The sequence below is a fragment of the Caloenas nicobarica genome, chromosome 4, assembly GCF_036013445.1.
Source record: "Caloenas nicobarica isolate bCalNic1 chromosome 4, bCalNic1.hap1, whole genome shotgun sequence".
In the NCBI taxonomy this organism is placed as follows: domain Eukaryota; kingdom Metazoa; phylum Chordata; class Aves; order Columbiformes; family Columbidae; genus Caloenas; species Caloenas nicobarica.
The window spans coordinates 9,825,843-9,845,199 of record NC_088248.1 but is presented as its reverse complement, the minus strand read 5'-3'; the positions used below and the strand labels follow the sequence as shown (position 1 = coordinate 9,845,199).

The 19,357-nt window shown below is 40.5% G+C and overlaps 1 protein-coding gene across 25 annotated transcripts in view; it reads left to right on the top strand.

Annotated features, from left to right (window-relative positions):
• CAMK2D (calcium/calmodulin dependent protein kinase II delta) overlaps positions 1–5,335 on the top strand; it is a 161,456-nt gene extending 156,121 nt beyond the window's left edge. For 24 of the 25 annotated variants that reach the window (XM_065633686.1, XM_065633677.1, XM_065633674.1 and 21 more), the window contains 2 exons: positions 2,730–2,779; positions 3,302–5,335. In XM_065633686.1, coding sequence (XP_065489758.1) covers positions 2,730–2,736 — 7 coding nt within the window. In that variant the 3' untranslated portion in view covers positions 2,737–2,779; positions 3,302–5,335. The remainder of the gene's footprint in view (positions 1–2,729; positions 2,780–3,301) is intronic. The other variant, XM_065633660.1, reaches the window with a different exon arrangement.
• The last annotated feature ends 14,022 nt before the right edge of the window (positions 5,336–19,357 follow it).

Here is a 19,357-nt window from a genome sequence, read left to right as displayed (position 1 = left end):
AAGGTGTCACACCTGGGTATTTGTAGGACCAGAAAGCATAAGTGAAAGAGGTTCACCTGTCTCAGTTCACCCTGGACGGTAAATGTTCATAGCAGAATGGCATGAATTGGACTGGAGAATTATTTAATGTTTTCCTTTGGGTTCCCCCCTACCTTGTTTTTTTTTGAGAAGGGTTTCTGTTTGGGGGAGAGGGAGATAATTTTTTTTTTAACTTAACCATATTTATAAGAAACAATCCTAAAGAGAAAAGGTAATTAATTACACTGCAACATCAACACCAGAAGGCAGAAGATCACAAGAATTATTGGGCAAATTGTATAATAATTATTCCAGTAATACTTTATAGAGATATACCAAATACCTTCTGCAGGTGCTTCTTTTTGAAGTGTTTTAACAGGAGCCTCAATTCTTCCTTCACATAACATGTACATGTGTGATGGGCTGTTGCGTGCTATGGCACATACTGTGCTTACGAGCATTTGTCAGCGGTAGTTTCTCTGGAATATAAGAGAGTGCACTGTGCATCTAGCAGCCACAGAGAAACCTCTGGCCCCTCAGACTGCACGTTTTAAGAGAATGCAGTCGTACATACAGATCCGAGATTTGCCTCACAGAAGCAGTGCCAATATTTAGGACTTGTGCAATGTCAGTTCTTTACGGCAGCTCATGCTCTCTAATAAAGATAACAACTCTGGGACTGCTAAGGATGGTAGGAGAAAAAGCTGAGAGGTAATTCTTTTGAGACTGCAGGGTTGTGTCTATGTCGGTGGGTGTTCTCAGCCTATGGGGTCAGACAGAGGAGATTTCAGGATTGTGAGAGTGTATTCAAGCTGAAAACGTCACAGAGGAGGAGTAGCAGCTCAAAGCCTTAGAGCATGGCTAAGCCTTCAGGAGAGATGCTCTTAGATTGCAACATAACCCTAGATATGTAGACCCTATGTAGCACTGGCAACAATATTATATAAATCCCTTGCCTAACCCTTATCTTGAATTCAGAGGGCTTTTTGGACTTGCTCGTATCACTGTTCTAAAATATTATTGGTCTGATGGTCAGAAACCTTACTTCCCAGTCTAAGTTTTAGTCATGTTGATTATATCCTTGTTTATTCTTCTTTCATCATTGTTCTCCTATACTGGGGATAGGTATGCAGACATGAGCTGTTTTAAATGAAGGCTGATTAGATCACTTCCCACCTATTTTCGTAGGGTAAATAAACAATGCTAACTTGCTTGGCTTTGTTGGGTAGGATCTTCATTTTATTGGCTGCGTTAATATAAGGTCTTCACTGTCTTTTTTGGTTTGAGGTTTGTCTTTTACTTGGCTTGGCTCGTTCTGAAATACTGCATACAATTGTGGTCAGGGCTTTATTTAACTTCACAATGTCTTTCTTTTCATTGTTGAGAATGCCACACCTCCTGTTTCTGGCAGGAATTTTGCACTTTCGTTGTCTACATCCAATTAGCAGATCATCTAAGACAGCCATGTATTTATCCTCAACTGTCATTTCCAACTAGTGAGTATATAGAAATTTATGTTGAGTGTGCAACTTTGCACTTGCCATTATTACAAGTAATATTTCTGGATTACTCAGCCCTCAAGGTTATTTGATTCTTCTTGTGCAATACTCCTGCTTTCCTTTGTATTTAGAGTGCCTTCCAGCTAATTGTAAGTATAATACATGAAATCAGTCCTACTGCTTATGCTTAGGTTGTTGGCAAAGACTAGTGAGTCTCCTGTAGGCTAATAGTTCTCCTTTCAGCCCAAGCGCTCTCATTTTTCTTTTAGTTATTTTACATAATCTTTCTTTAATCCTCATCTTCTCAAGTTAAACTGGCAGGTTCCCATGTAGCGCCATGCCAGAACTTGCCTTCTGCAGCCTGTCCTGACTATTTTTTAGACTGTCCTGAACTTCGCCTTTGCTTTTCCCAGTCGGAGCAGCAGTGTACTAGTAACTCCATTTTGGAAAACTTCAGAAGAAATTTAACTAAAATATTGTTCTGGATTATCCTTCCTTTCTTTTCTCATAGCTGAGCTATTTATTTAATTATTACCAATACACAATAGGTGATAATGGCACTTCCATAATAAAAGAAGGATCTTACACATAGTGTCTGAAGAAGGATTTCAAATCTAATAAACTTGCAAAAGCATTCCTAGCTGTGATCTGCTTTTGCAAACGGTAGCATCCTAGTTCATGTCAAATAAGTTACTGTGAGCACAGTAGCGTATTTGTTTTCAGGACTACAGTAAGGAGTGTGCATAAATCTAAGGACAGAAGTGAGCTCTTTGGTAGTGGTAGGTGTACGGAAATGTTTCCCTTACAGCAGGTAGTTCATTTGGAAAATAATATGAGCACAAATGTGTATTTAGTTTATAGATAAATTTTCTTTGTACTTTTTGCTGTAAGACCACACAGACTTTGGTTTCTGTCTTGTCCATTGTTTTTCTCTATTTGAGTGATATGACAGATGGTAGGAAATATCTCTTTTTCTTAAGAACTTGTGCTGATAGGCTTCTGCAGAACTGTGTCTGCATATACAGAGAGAGCGGACCTGCATGATATAAGCAGTCAAAGGGCTGTTGGACCTAAAACTGACTCCCAAACCTAAATTCAAACCTACCTGAGGCTCCCAGGCTTGTATTTCCTCACTTATCACTCCTTCTTATATTTTCATAAGTTAAATATCAAACAGCAGGAAGACTTAAGAGTTTCTCTGTGTTTGTGCAGTGCCTAGCACAGCGGGATCCCTATCATGACTTTGGCCCCTAGATGCTACGGTAATACAAATTTTATTACAAGCTGAGTTAGTTAGCTACTCACTTACACATTCTTTTTATTTCATTTTCTCTTTGCATACGGCTCTAGCATGTCTTGCATGTAAATGACATCTGATTCTTCCTTGGTACTCAGTTCAATTTTTTATGAGAGTCTCACTCTGTGGCAGTGTCTGTAATGTGCATACTAAGGAAGTTAAACTCAGAGATTCACATCTGAACTCTGCCCTCCCTCCTTTGAGAAGTTGATTAAGGCACTTATCTTCCTGCCTCAGTTTCCCTTTTTAACAGCCTCTCTGGCATGTTGTACAGATTGAAAATGTCAGTAAAGTGGTTTGAATAATAAAAGAATGCTTTGCCTGAGCATTTGGGGTTTTTTTCCTCTTCATTTTCTTCACAATATTGTGCTAAATGATCCAGAGATTTTTTTTTTAATAGTATTGGCTAATGCTTAAGCATGTGTTGTTGTCTGGTTATGATGTTACTTCAGTAATGGCAACCCGTTTTTTCTCTCCTTTCTCCTAGCTAAAAATGTCAGCGGTGCCGCTTTTGCATTTTCTGTACCCAACGCACCTGGTTGATTACCATCTTGGCCATCCCGTTCTCTTCATGCATGTTTCTGAGTGCATGAAGTTATAAAGGTTCTTCATGTAACACTTCTGTGATGCACCATGTTGCTGTATATTCCATCTGTACACTGTTAACATTTCAATGAAGGTGATGTTCCATGCAAATAGAGAATAACAAGGCATAAAAGGAAAAAAAATATTTGATGGACAGCAGTAGATACACAATACACTTTCTCCATTTATGCCAAGTTTTGACAGACAACTTTAAAAAAATCCTCTTTATTAAAGAAAAAAAAAAAAAGAAAAGAGAAAAAAAAAAGTGTGTTTTACCCTATTTTTTTTAAAGAACTGTTTTTTGACTCTTCCCCTGAGTCCCCAGATTTTACTTTGGTTCTATTAGGGATGGTTAGGATTTCTGCTGGCAGCTCTGTTACTGTAAAACAGATTTTTATTACAGCATGTAGATGGACAAAATCACTGATAAATGTGGAAGTGATAATATCTTGGCTTTGTACCAGCTGAAGAGCCTTCTTAGTTTGTTAGTCTGTGTAAACTGGAAAAATTTCATCATTTGCTGGCTTGGTCACTTCAGAATTAACTGTCTATGTTCTGACGAGCCAGCAGCTTCTTTTTTTCTTTTGAGTCTTTACCTTTGCTTTCTTACTATGCTAACTGAAAATTTCTATTGAATGATAAAGCAAAATTAAAAATTCTAAGGAGCTAAGTGATGATTGAGGGGGCAGTTTTGAGGATTAAAATGGAAGAATAGAGAAAGATATTTACTGCTTTTAGAGTGTATGGTAAATTTTTAAAGGAGGCTTTAAAAAATTTTAAATTTTGGTTAAGCTTTAGACCAGTTGTGTGGTTAAGATACTTGAGAATTATTAGGCCTTAAAAGCTTCATATGAATATTTTACTTACTTTACACTGCTGCTTCTCTGGAAATGTATTGTGGATACACCAGTTTTCTAATAAGACTGTAACACTTTACCACAGATTTGCTTTTCTTCCGTCTTCCCCCTCAATCTGCTCTTGGTTTCCTAAAATCCTGACGCAGTGTACAATATGAAGGACATCAATCTCTGCAGCGTTACCAACCTGTTTGGCCCTTGATCCATCGCTGAAAACACCTGTAACGCTGCGCAGGGAGCGCTCCCGGTGTCAGTTCCAGACACAAACTTTGTAACAGGGACTATTTTTGCTTCCCTTATGTCGCTCTGAAAATACATCCTTGCAAGCATTTAGGTTCATTCCTGTCCATTTTTAATGGAAAAATACAGAGATCGGATATTTCTTTTTTCATTTGTTAATTGTTCTGTTACCAACAGGGCTAACTGTTCTCTGCAGCGCTGTATAGTGCATGGTATCTCAGTCAATGTTCTTTTTAGTGGTTAAAAACTTACAACTCGGCAGCCTGAAGTTTTTAAAATGGGAAAGCTTCCTAATTTGTATAATTTCACCTTTCTGTGTTGATTACTAATTAAAAGCAGTTCTTAAACACTTTGATGTTGTTACTAGTGGATGTATGGTAGATGGATTTAAGCTTCTCTGATAATTACTACATTATTTTAAACAATATATATTTAAAATAAGCATCTACAATAAATGTCTTGAGCCATATTAACCTGCCAATGGGATCTGTGAAAAAAGTAATGGCCTCATTTTTTTTTCTCATTAATTACTTTTTTTTTTTTTTTTTGTGAAGCAGCTATAAGTGGCATACCTGTATTTAAAATTATCAAATTAGGTGTAGGGTGGTTTTTTTTATACTTCTAACCTAGCATGTGGTGTTGACGTATTACTGTAGACCAAGTTTGTCTTCCACACCAAGACGTGAGGAAATTGTGATTTGTTCTCTCCACCACAATTGAATTATACCCTTCTCTTCTGTCATTTGGAACACTGCAGTTTACCATGGGACACAGTGTACATATTTCTTGCCATAATGGTAAATGATTGATATATTTAAGGATTAATAAATATGTGATTTCTGCTGACATTGTGCTTGTGCTTGCGTTTTAATTTCAAAATTAATTGTGATTTTTGCGTTGGAAAACGTGTAGCATCTGTTTGAATTAAGTCAAACATGCAGATACAGTCTCTTATGAGCCAAATTTGCAGTTTGAATATATGAACGTTTGCTTTCGTGATTTGTCTTTTGGTTAGTTCGTAACTTGCCTTTCCTGAGGACCCGATTATACACTGTTTAAGCTATACTTTGTTGATAGATTTTGCCCTTACCTTGTAATTATAGGCCCATATTTAGAAATGGTTTAGGTAGCTTGCACATTTCTGTAGCAACCTTACTGTGTTTCATATGCTCAGCCTGTAACACGAGACGCTATAAGAGTGTTTATTGTGTGTTTAGAGTTTCAGGTAAGATGCATTAAGTCCATAAATAATTAGGATTTAAAATAATATACCAGTTTAAAAGCTTTCATATATGTCTTTAATGATTTTCAGGCTGTCCTACGCTGAGCCACAGCTGAAAATAGCCCTTTATGCCAGGAGAAAAGAGGGACCGAGGGGGCGCAGGAGAGGAGACAACTTCTATCTTTCATGGATGGTGAAGCACAGAGCTGGACCATTTCTCTGGTTCTGTGCCAGGGCAGCGTAGTTGTGAGCCAGGTCTGTAGCAGCGGCACTGATGTGGCAGTGAACCAGGAGTGCTGCCTGTTGATGGAGCGAGAGAGTATTCCTGGTTTGGGGAAAATTTTGTTGCTTTCTTTTGGGTGGCATTTTGCTATGTATTTGTAAACAACAAGAAAAACAGGAGATAGCTCAGAGGTTTGGAATGTTTTGGTAAACCCCAGAGGAAGCAAAAGTGGTTTAGTCTGTTGGGAGGTTTTATATTTTGTCATATCACTTCTGCTTACTTTATTTACTCATTTTTTTCTACTAAATGCTATTCCAGAAATCAGTTTGACTTCCATTTTAACTGTGTGCCTGCAGTAAGCTGTTTGACAGCAGTGGAATTGCTACTAATTTCAGGTATGTAGGTAAGAGAAGAGGTCAGTGTATAAAAGCATAAAGAGGAGAAGGGAGGTGGGGAGAACATATTTGCTAAATATCAGGTTGAAGATTTGGGAGAGGGACAATTTTTTTTTTTTTTTAATATTACTTCATTGTTGTAGATGTCCATTTATAGCACAAAAGTTTTAATATGCTGCCTCCTGGTGGCTTTTTGTAATGATGTTTTCTATTAATGTTTAGGAGTGCACCAGGAGATGGTATTTTTTCTGAACAGAAAGGAACCCAATGCTTTCATGCATTTGCTTTTGCAATGTGAGTAAGGAACACAGAATATTTCAGAAGCTGAAAATGTCCATTCGCTGGGTTGTGAATATACGCTATACACATACCTGGAGGAATCAGATTAATTCAGTTTTCTCAAAATGGGCTCCCAAGACACAGTTAAGAAAACAAACATCCATCTCCTAGAGTTGTATATAAAATCCAGATTTCATTGTTACAAAGATTAACTTTACTGTTTCTTCAGTGTGATATTAATCCTTTGTAATGTATTGTCTCCTTGAACTGTGTGCTTGCAGAAAAGAATTATTTATTCTTCTCGGGGATTTTTTTTCCATCTTTTTAAATTTGTACAGTCATTCTTTATATGTAAGTCATCTTACAAAAAGACCATTAGTCAAAAAATTAACTGTGTTATTTGGAGAATTGATCCAAATTGCTTCAGGAGATTCAGCTTCTTTCTTTCTAACAAATTATTGATGAAATGCAGTAGGTTAAAAGTTCAGTGCTGCAAGGTCCAGCTGCTAAATGTCTGGTTCCTGCAGAGAGACCTGCTCTAGTAGAGGCCTGACAAGCCTGTGCAGGGCTGTAGGGAGTTTTTGATCCCCATGAGAGGAGAGACTTATCTGTCCTGAGGACTATCTGTGCCTCCTATGTATCGCAAACTAGAAGCCTTTCCTCTCCCCACTCCCTCTCTTGCACAGATACCCATGGCTGTGCAGAACAAATTGCAACGTTGCAGGATCTGCTTCCAAGACGGCGTGCATGTAAAATGAGGAGAACGCAGCAATTCTGCGTGCTCGTATGGTCCAGAACAGCAGCACAAGGCTGCTGGTTTCCAGCATGTTCTCATCCGGACTCTAAGCCCAGGCAACAGGCACTGCAGACAGTAAGTGTGGGGAAGAGGAGAATATTTGGTCACAGCATGTGAGGGAAGAATAAATGCAAAAACCCCACATTGATAGCAAACAGAGTTTGCAAGGTGAAGAGATAGGAGAGCAGTATTTATTTATTTACAGAAGTGACTCATTCTTGATTTAAATATATTGCCAGAACACAGCTCTGGGGCAGGACCATCTTATGAACTAGCTGGGAATTGGGCCCATATAACCTATTTCATCATAATGGCCTCTAATTAGTTAACGGAGTTGAACATGGCAAGTGGTTGGGACATGGTTTTCTTCCCTAGGGGGTTAAAATAGCAAGGGCTGAGTCTGCATAGCTGCAGAATATCCTCTGAAAAGTTGCATTAAGTTGCAGTTTAATTTATTGGGAATCTGACACACCTCATAACAGCTAAGGGCCTGCATCTTATAATTAGTCACATCTGCTACTGCCTGAACCCAGCCCGTAGTGGAAAGATGCTGTCTCAGGGCAGGAGAAACAGCAGTGTGTGTCACCAAGTTCCCTACTCCCTGTCAGGTATTTCCCAGTGTCGCAAGCCAGTGAAGGAGGAGAGGGGAGCAAAGTTGCAATGAACAGCCCACCACAGTGAGAGAGAGTTCATGGCAAACAAAACAACACTGAGCTGGGAAGGAAGAGACCACTCCGCTCTTTTCACTGCCCCTTTTCCCACCATTCTCAGGCATTCGGCATTGGCTCTCTGAGAAGACAGCTGCTGAGGAACAAGGTGCTGACAGTCACAGATCATTAAGTAACACGTAGTAAAGGGACCATACTAGCAAGCAACCAGCCTGATAGTGGAGGTAAGAGCCCATGTTCCTGTGCCTGACAGCTCATTTAATAAGCAAAGTTATTGCTGACTGTTGGTACCTAAACAGAGATGAAACCCTGTGTAAGGATGGAGAAGAATGTACCCCCAGGCGCACACCTCCGTGATGTTACAACAAGGCACCATATAAAACTGTTGCCATGTCTGATGCCTGGGAGAGAGGGTAAGTACCAGAGCAAGAAGCGAGAGTTCAGCTCCAGGACTGATGGCAGGATTAAGGGTGCTGACAGTTTCTGTGAAGAATAATTATATTAACATATTTGTGAAGAAATATATTCAGAGACCACTGAGGTTTTTGCCTTCCTTGCACAAGTCATTTGGAGGGATTATCCCAGGACAAAGCAACTGCAGAGGTCAGATGTCAGTATTGGGTAGATGTGCCAATGTCACCTCAAGTACTGGTAGTAGCACCTACTTGGCCGTTGCATACTACTGCCCCATTTGTAGCATGTGTTTTCTTCTGGTTGATGCACACTTGTGCTGCCCATGGTGACTTTCTGAACCTGGCAGCCATGACTTCAAGCACACATTTTCCTCCTTTCATCCAGGACAATGCTATTTTAAAAGGTGCCTCCTCTCCCCACTCCAGATACTTATTCCCACTTTTGATCACAGTTGAAAGCGAATTTTTTAAAAGAGATTACTGATCCGGTTTTACAAGGTTATCAGACAAGAGTTTGCATCAGCATAACAAAGGACTATAGAGTAAGCTTTGGTGGGAAAGGACAGGATTCTTCAACCAGTTTTACCTCTGGAGAAGCTGTGTCTGCAATTATTTCTTAAGTAATTGATTGCAGCATATGTACCAACGTACTAGTTTGTGGTCAAGGGTCTAGAGCAGGTGAAAAGCTTAACAAATTATCTGTGTACATTTACATGTCTTCATGTAAAGCTGATGAATATAGAACAATTCCTCCCCCAGTTATTGACTCTCATAAAATTCCAATTATTGTTGTTTCCTACCAGTAGGTTAATTCTTGTAGCAGATTGACCATTTGGAACACAAAGCTTTATGTTGCTTCCCACACCTGTTTTTCTAATCATCCCCACAGCAAACACTAACTGGACTTTCTCTTATCATTAGTCATTCTGCGAGTATGTCTCATACTATCATATCAAACCCTTATTCAGGTGCTTTTGTATTTTTGGCTGACACCGAAGCTCTAAAGTAGGTTTCTTCAAACTCGGCTGTACTGTTTTTATAATGGGATGACAGTTTGGTGCAGGCAGAGGAGAGATGACTATTACCTTTTCTAGTGTGCGGATGGATGACTGTATGTGAACCTGAGTGGAATACGCCAGTTGTGTAGCCTTATGTGTATTTATTCAAACACATTACTTTCAGCAACAGAATAAAATACCGGGGAAATAGAGGGATAAGTAGCTGGAATTTTGAAGTGTTTTCCAGAGAAATCATATTCAATCAAAACCCAAGGGTGGTAATCATTAAACATCAGTGTTCCTCAGTTTTTGTTACACATAATTTTTTCCAGTTATTTCTGATTCTAAGTACAGGATAGTATTAGCGTATAATGTATGTCAGATTGTAGCGAGTTAAATGGCTGGTGGCCCATTTTAATTACATAGGGTGTATACTGCAAGTAGAGCATCAGCCACAGAAGCAGTACCAAGAGCTGGGCATATTTATATAAGCCCACGGAGAACTTCACTAGTCCCTTAAGAACTTTCCTTCAGACTAGGAAAAAAAGGAATGAGCTTACAGATTCGGTATTACAGTATAAAGCTGTGGCAATTTAGATCATTACAAAGCACCTTTAATAATGTTTTTAAAAAAAAAGTCATCCTGAGAGCAGAAGCCAGCTTTCATTTCTCTCAGGGAGCGCCTAAACCACTAGATTACTGGCTACCATCAAGTAGTAGTGATCCAGCTACCCTGTAGATGTTGTGTAGTAATGCTAAGAAACTGTCTGTATTGTCAAGAGTGACTTCCTTCAATATACAGGCAAAAGCAAATGTTAGGCACCTGGGGCATTCCCAATTCAAACATGAGATACTGATCACCTCCAGAAACCGAATTCTGCTACAAGCCCATGTTAAGCATTTACATCCTTTTCTCAGTTCTGGAACCAAATATATCTTGCTTTCATCAATCACCCACCAAAGTAAGTGCTTCCAAAGTGGGGCTGTATTATTTTTACAAACTTTATGAAACTGAGCATCCTCTGAATTTCATAATGGTAGAATGATAGTTTAAAAACACTGCTAGGAAAAGCACATTTCACATGGATGCGAAGGGGATTATAACTGAAGATCTCAGTAGGACTGGGGAACACAAGGGGAGGAAAGAAAAATTACCAACCCAAATTAGCAGAAGTCCAAAAATCAGCAGCTCTCTCATTCACCCATTTGACTCTTTCACAGCCAGTGCCAGTGGGTCACAGTTCTTGCTTAATATGATCAGCCCAACTGTGTTCCAAGAGGAGAGGGCAATAGCCTGGCCCCTCAAGAGGGCAAAAGTAAATGTTTTTCTCCAGATACCTGCTCTAAAACCAAGGCAAAACACCTTTTCATACATAATTCTCTGGGTTTTTCTTTCCTGTTCTCACATGCACACAAGACAGAAAGAAAGACTCTTCATATCAGCAGCTTTGAAACTAATACTGGTAAATTCTGGACTGCCAAAATAATTCCTCAACAAAATTACTAGAGAGTGAAGTACAGAGGCTGGGCCATGCCAAAACTTGTCTGCCCTGTTCATTGTGGCAAATGCAATTATGGAGAACATGAAACTTGGACCTTCATAAATGAGTTCTGTTTTTCATGTGGATACCTGGACTCCAAACAAGTTTTTAGAAAGGAAAAAAAAAAAAAAACTTGTTTATACCCCACTAAATTATCAAAATTTTAAATCATCGCACCACTGTATTGCCAAACTAAGATAAAGTCACGTTGTAGGTACTATCAGAAGTTACAAAAGTGCTTATTTATTTTTCCAGTAGTTCAATACTGCACCAACAGAGGTAGGCTTAGGGAGCTTAACTTTCTTTAACAGTGACATATGGATATTCTTTTGGCTTTGATCAAAAGTAAATATTGTAATACATTTTAGTAAATTAGGAAGATGATTTATTAAATTAATTTGGAAAATGTTTGGAAGGCAGATTAGTGACAGGTAATCTGTTTGTTCTGGGTGAATAATTGACAGCTTTGCTTTCTTTTCTGTCTCCTAGCAGCTGCCTGAACACATTAACTTAACGAAACCTCCACAGACAGCACTCCCTAAATCTAATCTTACTGAAAAGTTGTTCTAAACAGGAGCTGAAATACAGCAGAGCACGTTTACACATACAGTTGGCCTTGGGGCTGCCTGTAGAACATGGTGTAAATATGTGCACTTTTAACTCTGCTGTGGCAATTTGCATTTCCATGCCTTCATTTCTGGTTTTTGTGTTGGTAATTTTCAGATAGTCTCTCTAGATCCTGGAGAACCTGTGGACTAAGAGGTTCTGTGAAAGTTGTCCGAAGTTACCCTTTAGTTAAAGACTTAAATTTCCTCCATGTATGTATTTTTAAGAACCCAGCACTAGTAACTAGTTTCCAGCATCTGAGAGTGACCCAGCTGAGGTCCACTTCTGTTATCACCTGCACGAACTTTCATTGCGTTTCCAGGTAACAACATTTTCATAACATGACTGAAGAAGCTTCTGGATACAGGTTGAGGTATCTGAAATCATCATTGATACTACTATTAGAACGGTAGAGTTCTTCTGCATGCTGGTAGGCAAACAAAACTTTTTTTTTTTTTCAAAATGTGTACAGCAAATACTTGTGCGAAGAAATCCCTTCTAAAGAACAGGACTAGATTTTTAAAATTCTGCCCTACTACATAGGGCAGTGATTAAAATAGGGTAAGAGGAGAGGGAATTTTATTGTGCAACCCATTCGTCCTTCAATGAAAGTGTTTAGTTGATAAAGCATCATGATGCTGCAGGAAGTGCAAGCATGGCAGGCAGGCCTGTGCTGGCCCATAATGACAACCACAGAATCACAGAATGTTAGGAATTGGAAAGGACCTCACAAGATCATCTAGTCCAATCCCCCCGTCGGAGCAGGAACACCCAGATGAGGTTACACAGGAAGGCATCCAGGTGGGTTTGAATGTCTCCAGAGAAGGAGACTCCACAACCTCCCTGGGCAGCCTGTTCCAGTGTCTGTCACCCTCACTGTGAAGAAGTTTCTTCTCATATTTAAGTGGAACCTCTTGTGATCCATTTTGTACCCACTACCCTTTGTCTTATCATTAGTTGTCACCGAGAAGAGCCTGGCACCATCCTTGTGACACTCACCCTTTATATATTTATAAACATTAATGAGGTCACCCCTCAGTCTCCTCTTCTCCAAGCTAAAGAGACCCAGCTCCCTCAGCCTTTCCTCATAAGGAAGATGCTCCACTCCCTTCAGCATCTTCGTTGCTCTGCAATGGACTCTCTCCAGCAGTTTCCTGTCCTTCTGGAACTGAGGGGCCCAGAACTGGACACAATATTCCAGATGTGGTCTCACCAGGGCAGAGTAGAGGGGAAGGAGAACCTCTCTCGACCTGCTAACCACCCCCCTTCTAATACACCCCAGGATGCCATTGGCCTTCCTGGCCACAAGGGCCCAGTGCTGGCTCATGGTCACCCTGCTGTCACCAGGACCCCCCAGGTCCCTTTCTCCTACACTGCTCTCTAATAGGTCATGCCCCAACTTATACTGGAACCTGGGGTTGTTCCTACCCAGATGCAAGACTCTACACTTTCCCTCGTTATATTTCATTAAATTTTTCCCCGCCCAACTCTCCAGCCTGTCCAGGTCACTGGATGGCAGCACAGCCCTCTGGCGTGTCAGCCCCTCCTTCCAGTTTGGTGTCATCAGCAAACATGCTGATAGTGCACTCTATTCCCTCATCCCAGTCATTGATGAATATATTGAATAGTACTGGTCCCAGTACCGACCCTTGAGGCACTCCACTAGATACAGGCCTCCAACCAGACTCTGCCCCATTGACCATGACTCTCTGGCTTCTTTCCTTTAGCCAGTTCACAGTCCACCTCTCTACCCGATCGTCCAGTCCACACTTCCTCAGTTTAGCAGCAAGGATGCTGTGGGAGACTGTGTCAAATGCTTTATTGAAGTCAAGATAGACCACATCCACTGCTTTGCCATCATCTATCCACCTGGTTATGTCCTCATAGAAGTCTATGAGGTTGGTCAAGAACGACTTCCCCTTGGTGAAGCCATGTTGACTGCCCCTAATGACCCTCTTATCCTTGATATGCCTTGAGATGGCACCAAAGATAAGTTGTTCCATCACTTTCCCAGGGATGGAGGTGAGGCTGACCGGTCTATAGTTGCCCGGGTCCTCCTTCTTGCCCTTTTTGAAGACCGGAGTGACATTTGCTTTCCTCCAGTCCTCAGGCACCTCTCCCGTTTCCCATGACTTAGCAAAGATGATGGAGAGCAGTCCAGCAATGACTTCAGGCAGCTCCTTCAGCACTCGCGCGTGCATCCCATCTGGAACCATGGATTTATGGGTGTCCAGATTGCTTAATTGCTCCCTAACCCAGTCCTCATCAACCAAGCAAACATCAGGGAAGTTAAAATCCCTCACGACAACCAGGGCCTGTAATTGCAAGGCTGCTCTCAGCTGCCTGTAGAGGCCTCATCAACTTCCTCACCTTGACCTGGTGGCCTGTAATAGACACACACAACAGTATCACCCCTGCCAGCCTGCCCCTTAATTCTCACCCACAGACTCTCAACTCGCTCCTCATCTGCCCCTGGACAGGACTCAATACATTGTAGTTGCTCTCTTACGCAAAGAGCAACTCCACCACCTCCCCTGGCTGGCCTGTCTTTCCTGAGAAGGACATAACCATCCATGACCACATTCCAGTCAAAAAAACAAAGTGAAATTTCTTTCAAAGCTGTCACTGCAGTTTGAAATAGATCTGTGAGTTCAGAAACACAGTTCATTTGGTATGAAAATCATGTTTCATCAAACATGAATTTTGTGTGCACATGATTGGAAACATATCAGTCTTGGCACATCAGTCTGATCTGGTTTTGGAGGCACTGTTTCAGTCTCCTGTTGGGACCAAACCACTTTGTATAAATAGTTAAATACTCTGTGATTGAGACAGACAAGCACAGCAGCAGTGTGATGATTTCAGGGCCTGATGTGGTGCACTTTGATAGGCATCTGGAAGACGCGAGTAGGAGTTTTTGCTCTTTTTCATTCAGGCCAGGAATATGAGCATAAGTGTCCCTTGTACAATGTCAGTGCCAAAACCACTAAGCAAATATTTGAGACAGCTTTTCTGTGTTCTTTTTCACTGAAAAATAAGTAAGGAAGCATCTAGGTTTTGTTTCAATGCAGCTCAAAACGGTTGCCGAAATCTCCCTACTGACAATAGCAGAAAGGTCGGCTGAAGGTGCCACAAAGGCTGAAAAATGGTATGAGAATTAACACAAAGCTGAGAGCAGGAAACATTGCGAGTCTCTTTACTTAAATAAATGGATGCATTTCATTATTTCAATATGTGAACAGACACAAACAACAAAGGCTTAAAAATCCTCAATGCTTCGCTGATCTCTTCTTTGTAATGGATTTCTCAAAATCAGGACCCTGAGGTACACCAAGAGGCAACATAGGAGAATATTCACTCTCTCCTCCATAGTTAAGTAGATCTTGGTGTTTGAGTCTTAACAAATTCACAGGTTTCTATAATCGCTGTTTCCCTACTCTTTGGTGCACAAGACTAGCTTTTCACACATGACAAGGCAGAGCTGCTTTAGATCCCACAAGTCCTACGCTGTCTGCCAAAAAGATGTAAGGAGGATATCTGAGAGAGTGGAAGAGCTGGGGGATGAGGAGTATACTGTTTTCATTAAAAGGCCTTAGCAGCTCACACTACTCGTTTCTGAGAAGGAGTAGCTGGCACGAAGATCTAAGCATTTTGATGGCGAGAGGACAAAGCAGTCGGAGGGTTTCTCCTTCGTTAGATCCTTTCACCTTGCTGTCAAAACACCCCGCTGCTGCTCCCTGCCCCTCTGCTCGGATGCTCACCTCTTCTGCTGCCTAGTGCTCATACCCTGCCTTCCTCCCCTTCCCAAACTAATTCTCCCCCCACAAGAAACCTTGGGGTTATTTCCACATGGCATTTATCGTGTTAAAATCATTGTGACAACCTGTGCCACTTCTCAAAATGAATCATTTACTTTTATGTCTGAAACTCTACTCCCTTCATTCTCCTTATTTTTTCCCACTTACCTTTTTGTCTCTTTTGTGTGAGAGCATTCCTGGGGCACAGTCAGCAGGTGGAACAACAGGCAGCATTACTGAGTGTAGTGTTGCCATGCTCTGGTGCCTGATTGAGAGGCTTTTAAAGACATTAGGTAATTAATCCTTACTATGTTGCCTACCTAGTTTTATGGCTAAAAAACTGACAGTATATAATTTGCTCAAGGCCACGAAGTTGATGGATGGCAGTGATGACTAGGAAGAAAGGTGAGTTTCATTCCCTGAAAGACAGTGATTACAGTCTGTGAATGAAGGATTTATGGCCAGAATTACAAGGAGAGCTTCACACTCCTCACTGCATGCCGTGCAGCACATCGTGGTTTGTGGCGTTTGCTCATTTCCAAAGTCCCTGTGACAGGAACCTTTCTGCTTTCCAGGTTAGTGGGGAAGAGGCAGTGTCCCAAGTAAGTTCCCTCTGAAAAGCAAGATTCACGTTTATCCTAGTTACTGAAATTATGCAGTGGTTCCCAAATCTTGAGAAAAGCTGCATCAGAACATTCTAAGGGCAATATTTGAATCAAGTGTGGCAGCAACATACTGCTGTTCTCAACAGAGCATGTGCTAATACCCTGTGAGTTTTGAAGGTCACACTAGTTAATTATATTAGCTAAAACCAACTTCCTGCATCTGTCAGCAGTTCAAAGCCAATACGTCTGTAAAACATCAGCAGTATATTTTCTTTGTACATCCTAAAAACAAACCAAACCAAAAACAAAACAACCAACCAAACAAAGAAAACAAAACAACCAAACAAAGCAACGATGACGAGGCGGGGGCGGGGAGCAGGGAGAAGAAAGAAGAAAAGACAAGAAAAGGAAAGAAAAGAGAAAAAGAAAGAGAAAAGACACCAAAAATCTCTCCCAAAAAAAACCGAAACCAAAGTTACATTTTTTTGCCACTGATACTGACCTGCTAAAGCAAGAAGAACCTGATTGGACGTTTAGACGCCAGATGAATCTTTCTGAGCTGGCAGTTAGACACTGGAGGAGAATTGAGATAGTGATGATTGATGGAAAAGATGTAATTACAAGGTTTCAGTTTTACAGTGACTTGGTTAAAATGTAACGCTACAGCGCACACTCACGCATGCAGAGTCTGAAGCAGAACAAAAGGTTGTCTATTACATATTTTTGCAGAAGTGACTTTTTAAAAGTTCTTCAGTAATTTGAGGTTTTCAAGCTCCTCATTTCAAGGAGCTTTCTTTGTTTCCGCTGAAATGAATACACTGATAATTTTCAGTAAAAAAAAATGCTTCAGTCTGAAGTGAGCTCATACAGTGAAGGATCATCCTTGTCGTTGGATCCTCTGACATGAAAAAAACATTCCTCTATGAAGAGGCAAGACCAGGGAAACCAGATAATTGCAGAAATCTGTTTGCAGATAAGGGCTGCCAAAGGCGTAAGAGAAGTTTAATGACCAGCCCAAGTTAGCCGCACTACCTGTACAGTAACATGCTACCAGATTTTCTGGGTCCTGCTCCAGGTACCTGAGCACAAAAAATCTGCATTGCTACCCAGGTCATGGCTGTGCGATTCTGCCATTTGGCTCTTGTTCAAAGAGACAAGTTTCCTTTCTACTGGCTGAAAATGCTTGATGCAGTCCAGACACTAATACAGGATCAAAATCCTCCCTAAGAAGTGGCCACAAAAGTTCTCATTGTGAAAGAAGCATTCGAGAGCATGTTTCAGATCAGGTTTTGTGGTCCTAAATCTGTCTATGTATCTGCTATACAGAACAGCATCACAAGTTGTACTGTGAAAAGGCATCCTTGACACTTTCAGAAGTCAAAAGGTGACCAGCCAAGTAATTGGTGTCCTCAGCCTGTAATTAAGTGTGATTGAAGGGGGGAGTTAGGGGCAGTAAAAACTTCTATCCTTCATCGTTTCATTAGCATCTGCTTGCAAAACTTAATGTTGATTTTTTTATTGCTTTTTGGAAAAGTAAGCTAGATAACAGTTTAAATATATTTTTATTATTAGGAGTCAGTTCCTTCCATTTGCTACACTTTCATCCTTCTTCCAGGAGCTTCTGAGACAAGAGGTAGAATTTATGTATGTGTGACATGAAATAAATCTCTTGGGTTTACAACTTCCATCTAATTTGAGGGAGTGTGTGTCTTTGTGGGAGCTATGAAAAATATCTAGGCCTGCTTTATTCCTATTTCTTTGCTCCACAAATAAAATTAAAAGGTACACATGAAGAGTAAACTAAACCAAGTTGGGGTTTGCAATCCAGAGCGTATTGGGGTCTAAGTCCCTTTGAGATAATTCACAGTTTCGGTTGTCCAAGGGGCTCTTTGTGCAGCTTGTATGGCTGCAGTCAAGTCATTTTATCTATAAGCAAATGGGTTTGACCAGAACTGCTGATTTTCATAAAATAATGAATACTTTATGTTATGCTCTGTGGCCAGAGTCTGGTGGGATTAGCTGTCCCACTACATGAAAATAACCTCAGAGGAGGCATTCATCAATTCTGAGACAATTTATTAGAGTACCTGCTTTTTATTGTTGTCAGCAGTGACAGCTATGATTATGATGATGAAGAATCTGAGTACAACCTACATAAATGCATATTTATATCTACGGGAAACACTCATTTTGCTTCGCTGCTGCCAGCCAGTCTGTCTCCTCTCAGGAGTCAGCTTAGGTCAGATGAGTGAGAAATGAGATGCTTTTGATTCTTAACTCAGGATAACATTTGAAAAGTTTCTAGCTAGGAATACTTTTTATAGCTGAGCTGCAACTTCTCATAAGAGTTTGGTTTCAGGGAATGAAACAGTGTTTATGGAGAGATATAATGGAAGTGCGAGGGAGAAAAATACTGTGTTCACATCTTCCATTTTCTCTTTAGACTGTGATTTTCCCCTTCTTTCTCCTTTGCAGTCAAATAATAAAGTGCGAATTTAGTGGCAGCTGACAATATAGAGATAATACAGCCATAGTGGAGGCTTTCTCATCCACTTCCATAACACATATCTTCTTTGAACTGTACATTTTGAGGTATCATAGATACCGGTGAAAAGAGGAAAACTCCAGAATAACACTATGAATATACAAGCATTGTAAATGGAAAAAAAAAAAGTCAGCTTAACAAACAACTAAGTGATAACTGGGGGCAGAAACTGGTTACCTCTGATAGAAAGAGGGAGCAGTTTTATTTTGGAGCCCATCCAAAATTACCTAAGGTAATTTGAATCATCAACATCTGAGTATACCATGTTTGTGATTTCAGTAGCTCCTGCAAAGAGGACTTCGTTTAATGCCTCAAGGTACGTGTATGAATATATCATGTACGGGCAAATGGCAACCTACAGGTGAAAAATTCTATTAATGATGGATGTAAAAGTTGAGGCAGTATCAGAAATCTTAACAAATAGATAAAATGCATGCTGTAACTAATGGCAAGGGCAGGTTAGAGAAGCACTGAGAATGAGTTGTGTAAAGACTTAGTACAGTAAGAGACTTGGACTCTACACTGATCCAGTCCCTGGTACAAATTTAACTCTATATTCAGTGATTTGTACTGAACAAAAATTTCCGTTGAATATTAGTTCAAGTCTAATAGCAAGATGATGCTGAAGATGCTTGCAATCTTGGGCTAAGAGCTTAAAAATTTAGAGGTCCTGTCGCTATCAAACTGGGTCTGAATTCCCATCTGCAGTTTTACCTATCTCCTCCTACGTATTTCTGCATCCCACAGGATCAGCCATTTTCCTGTCTCTGTAA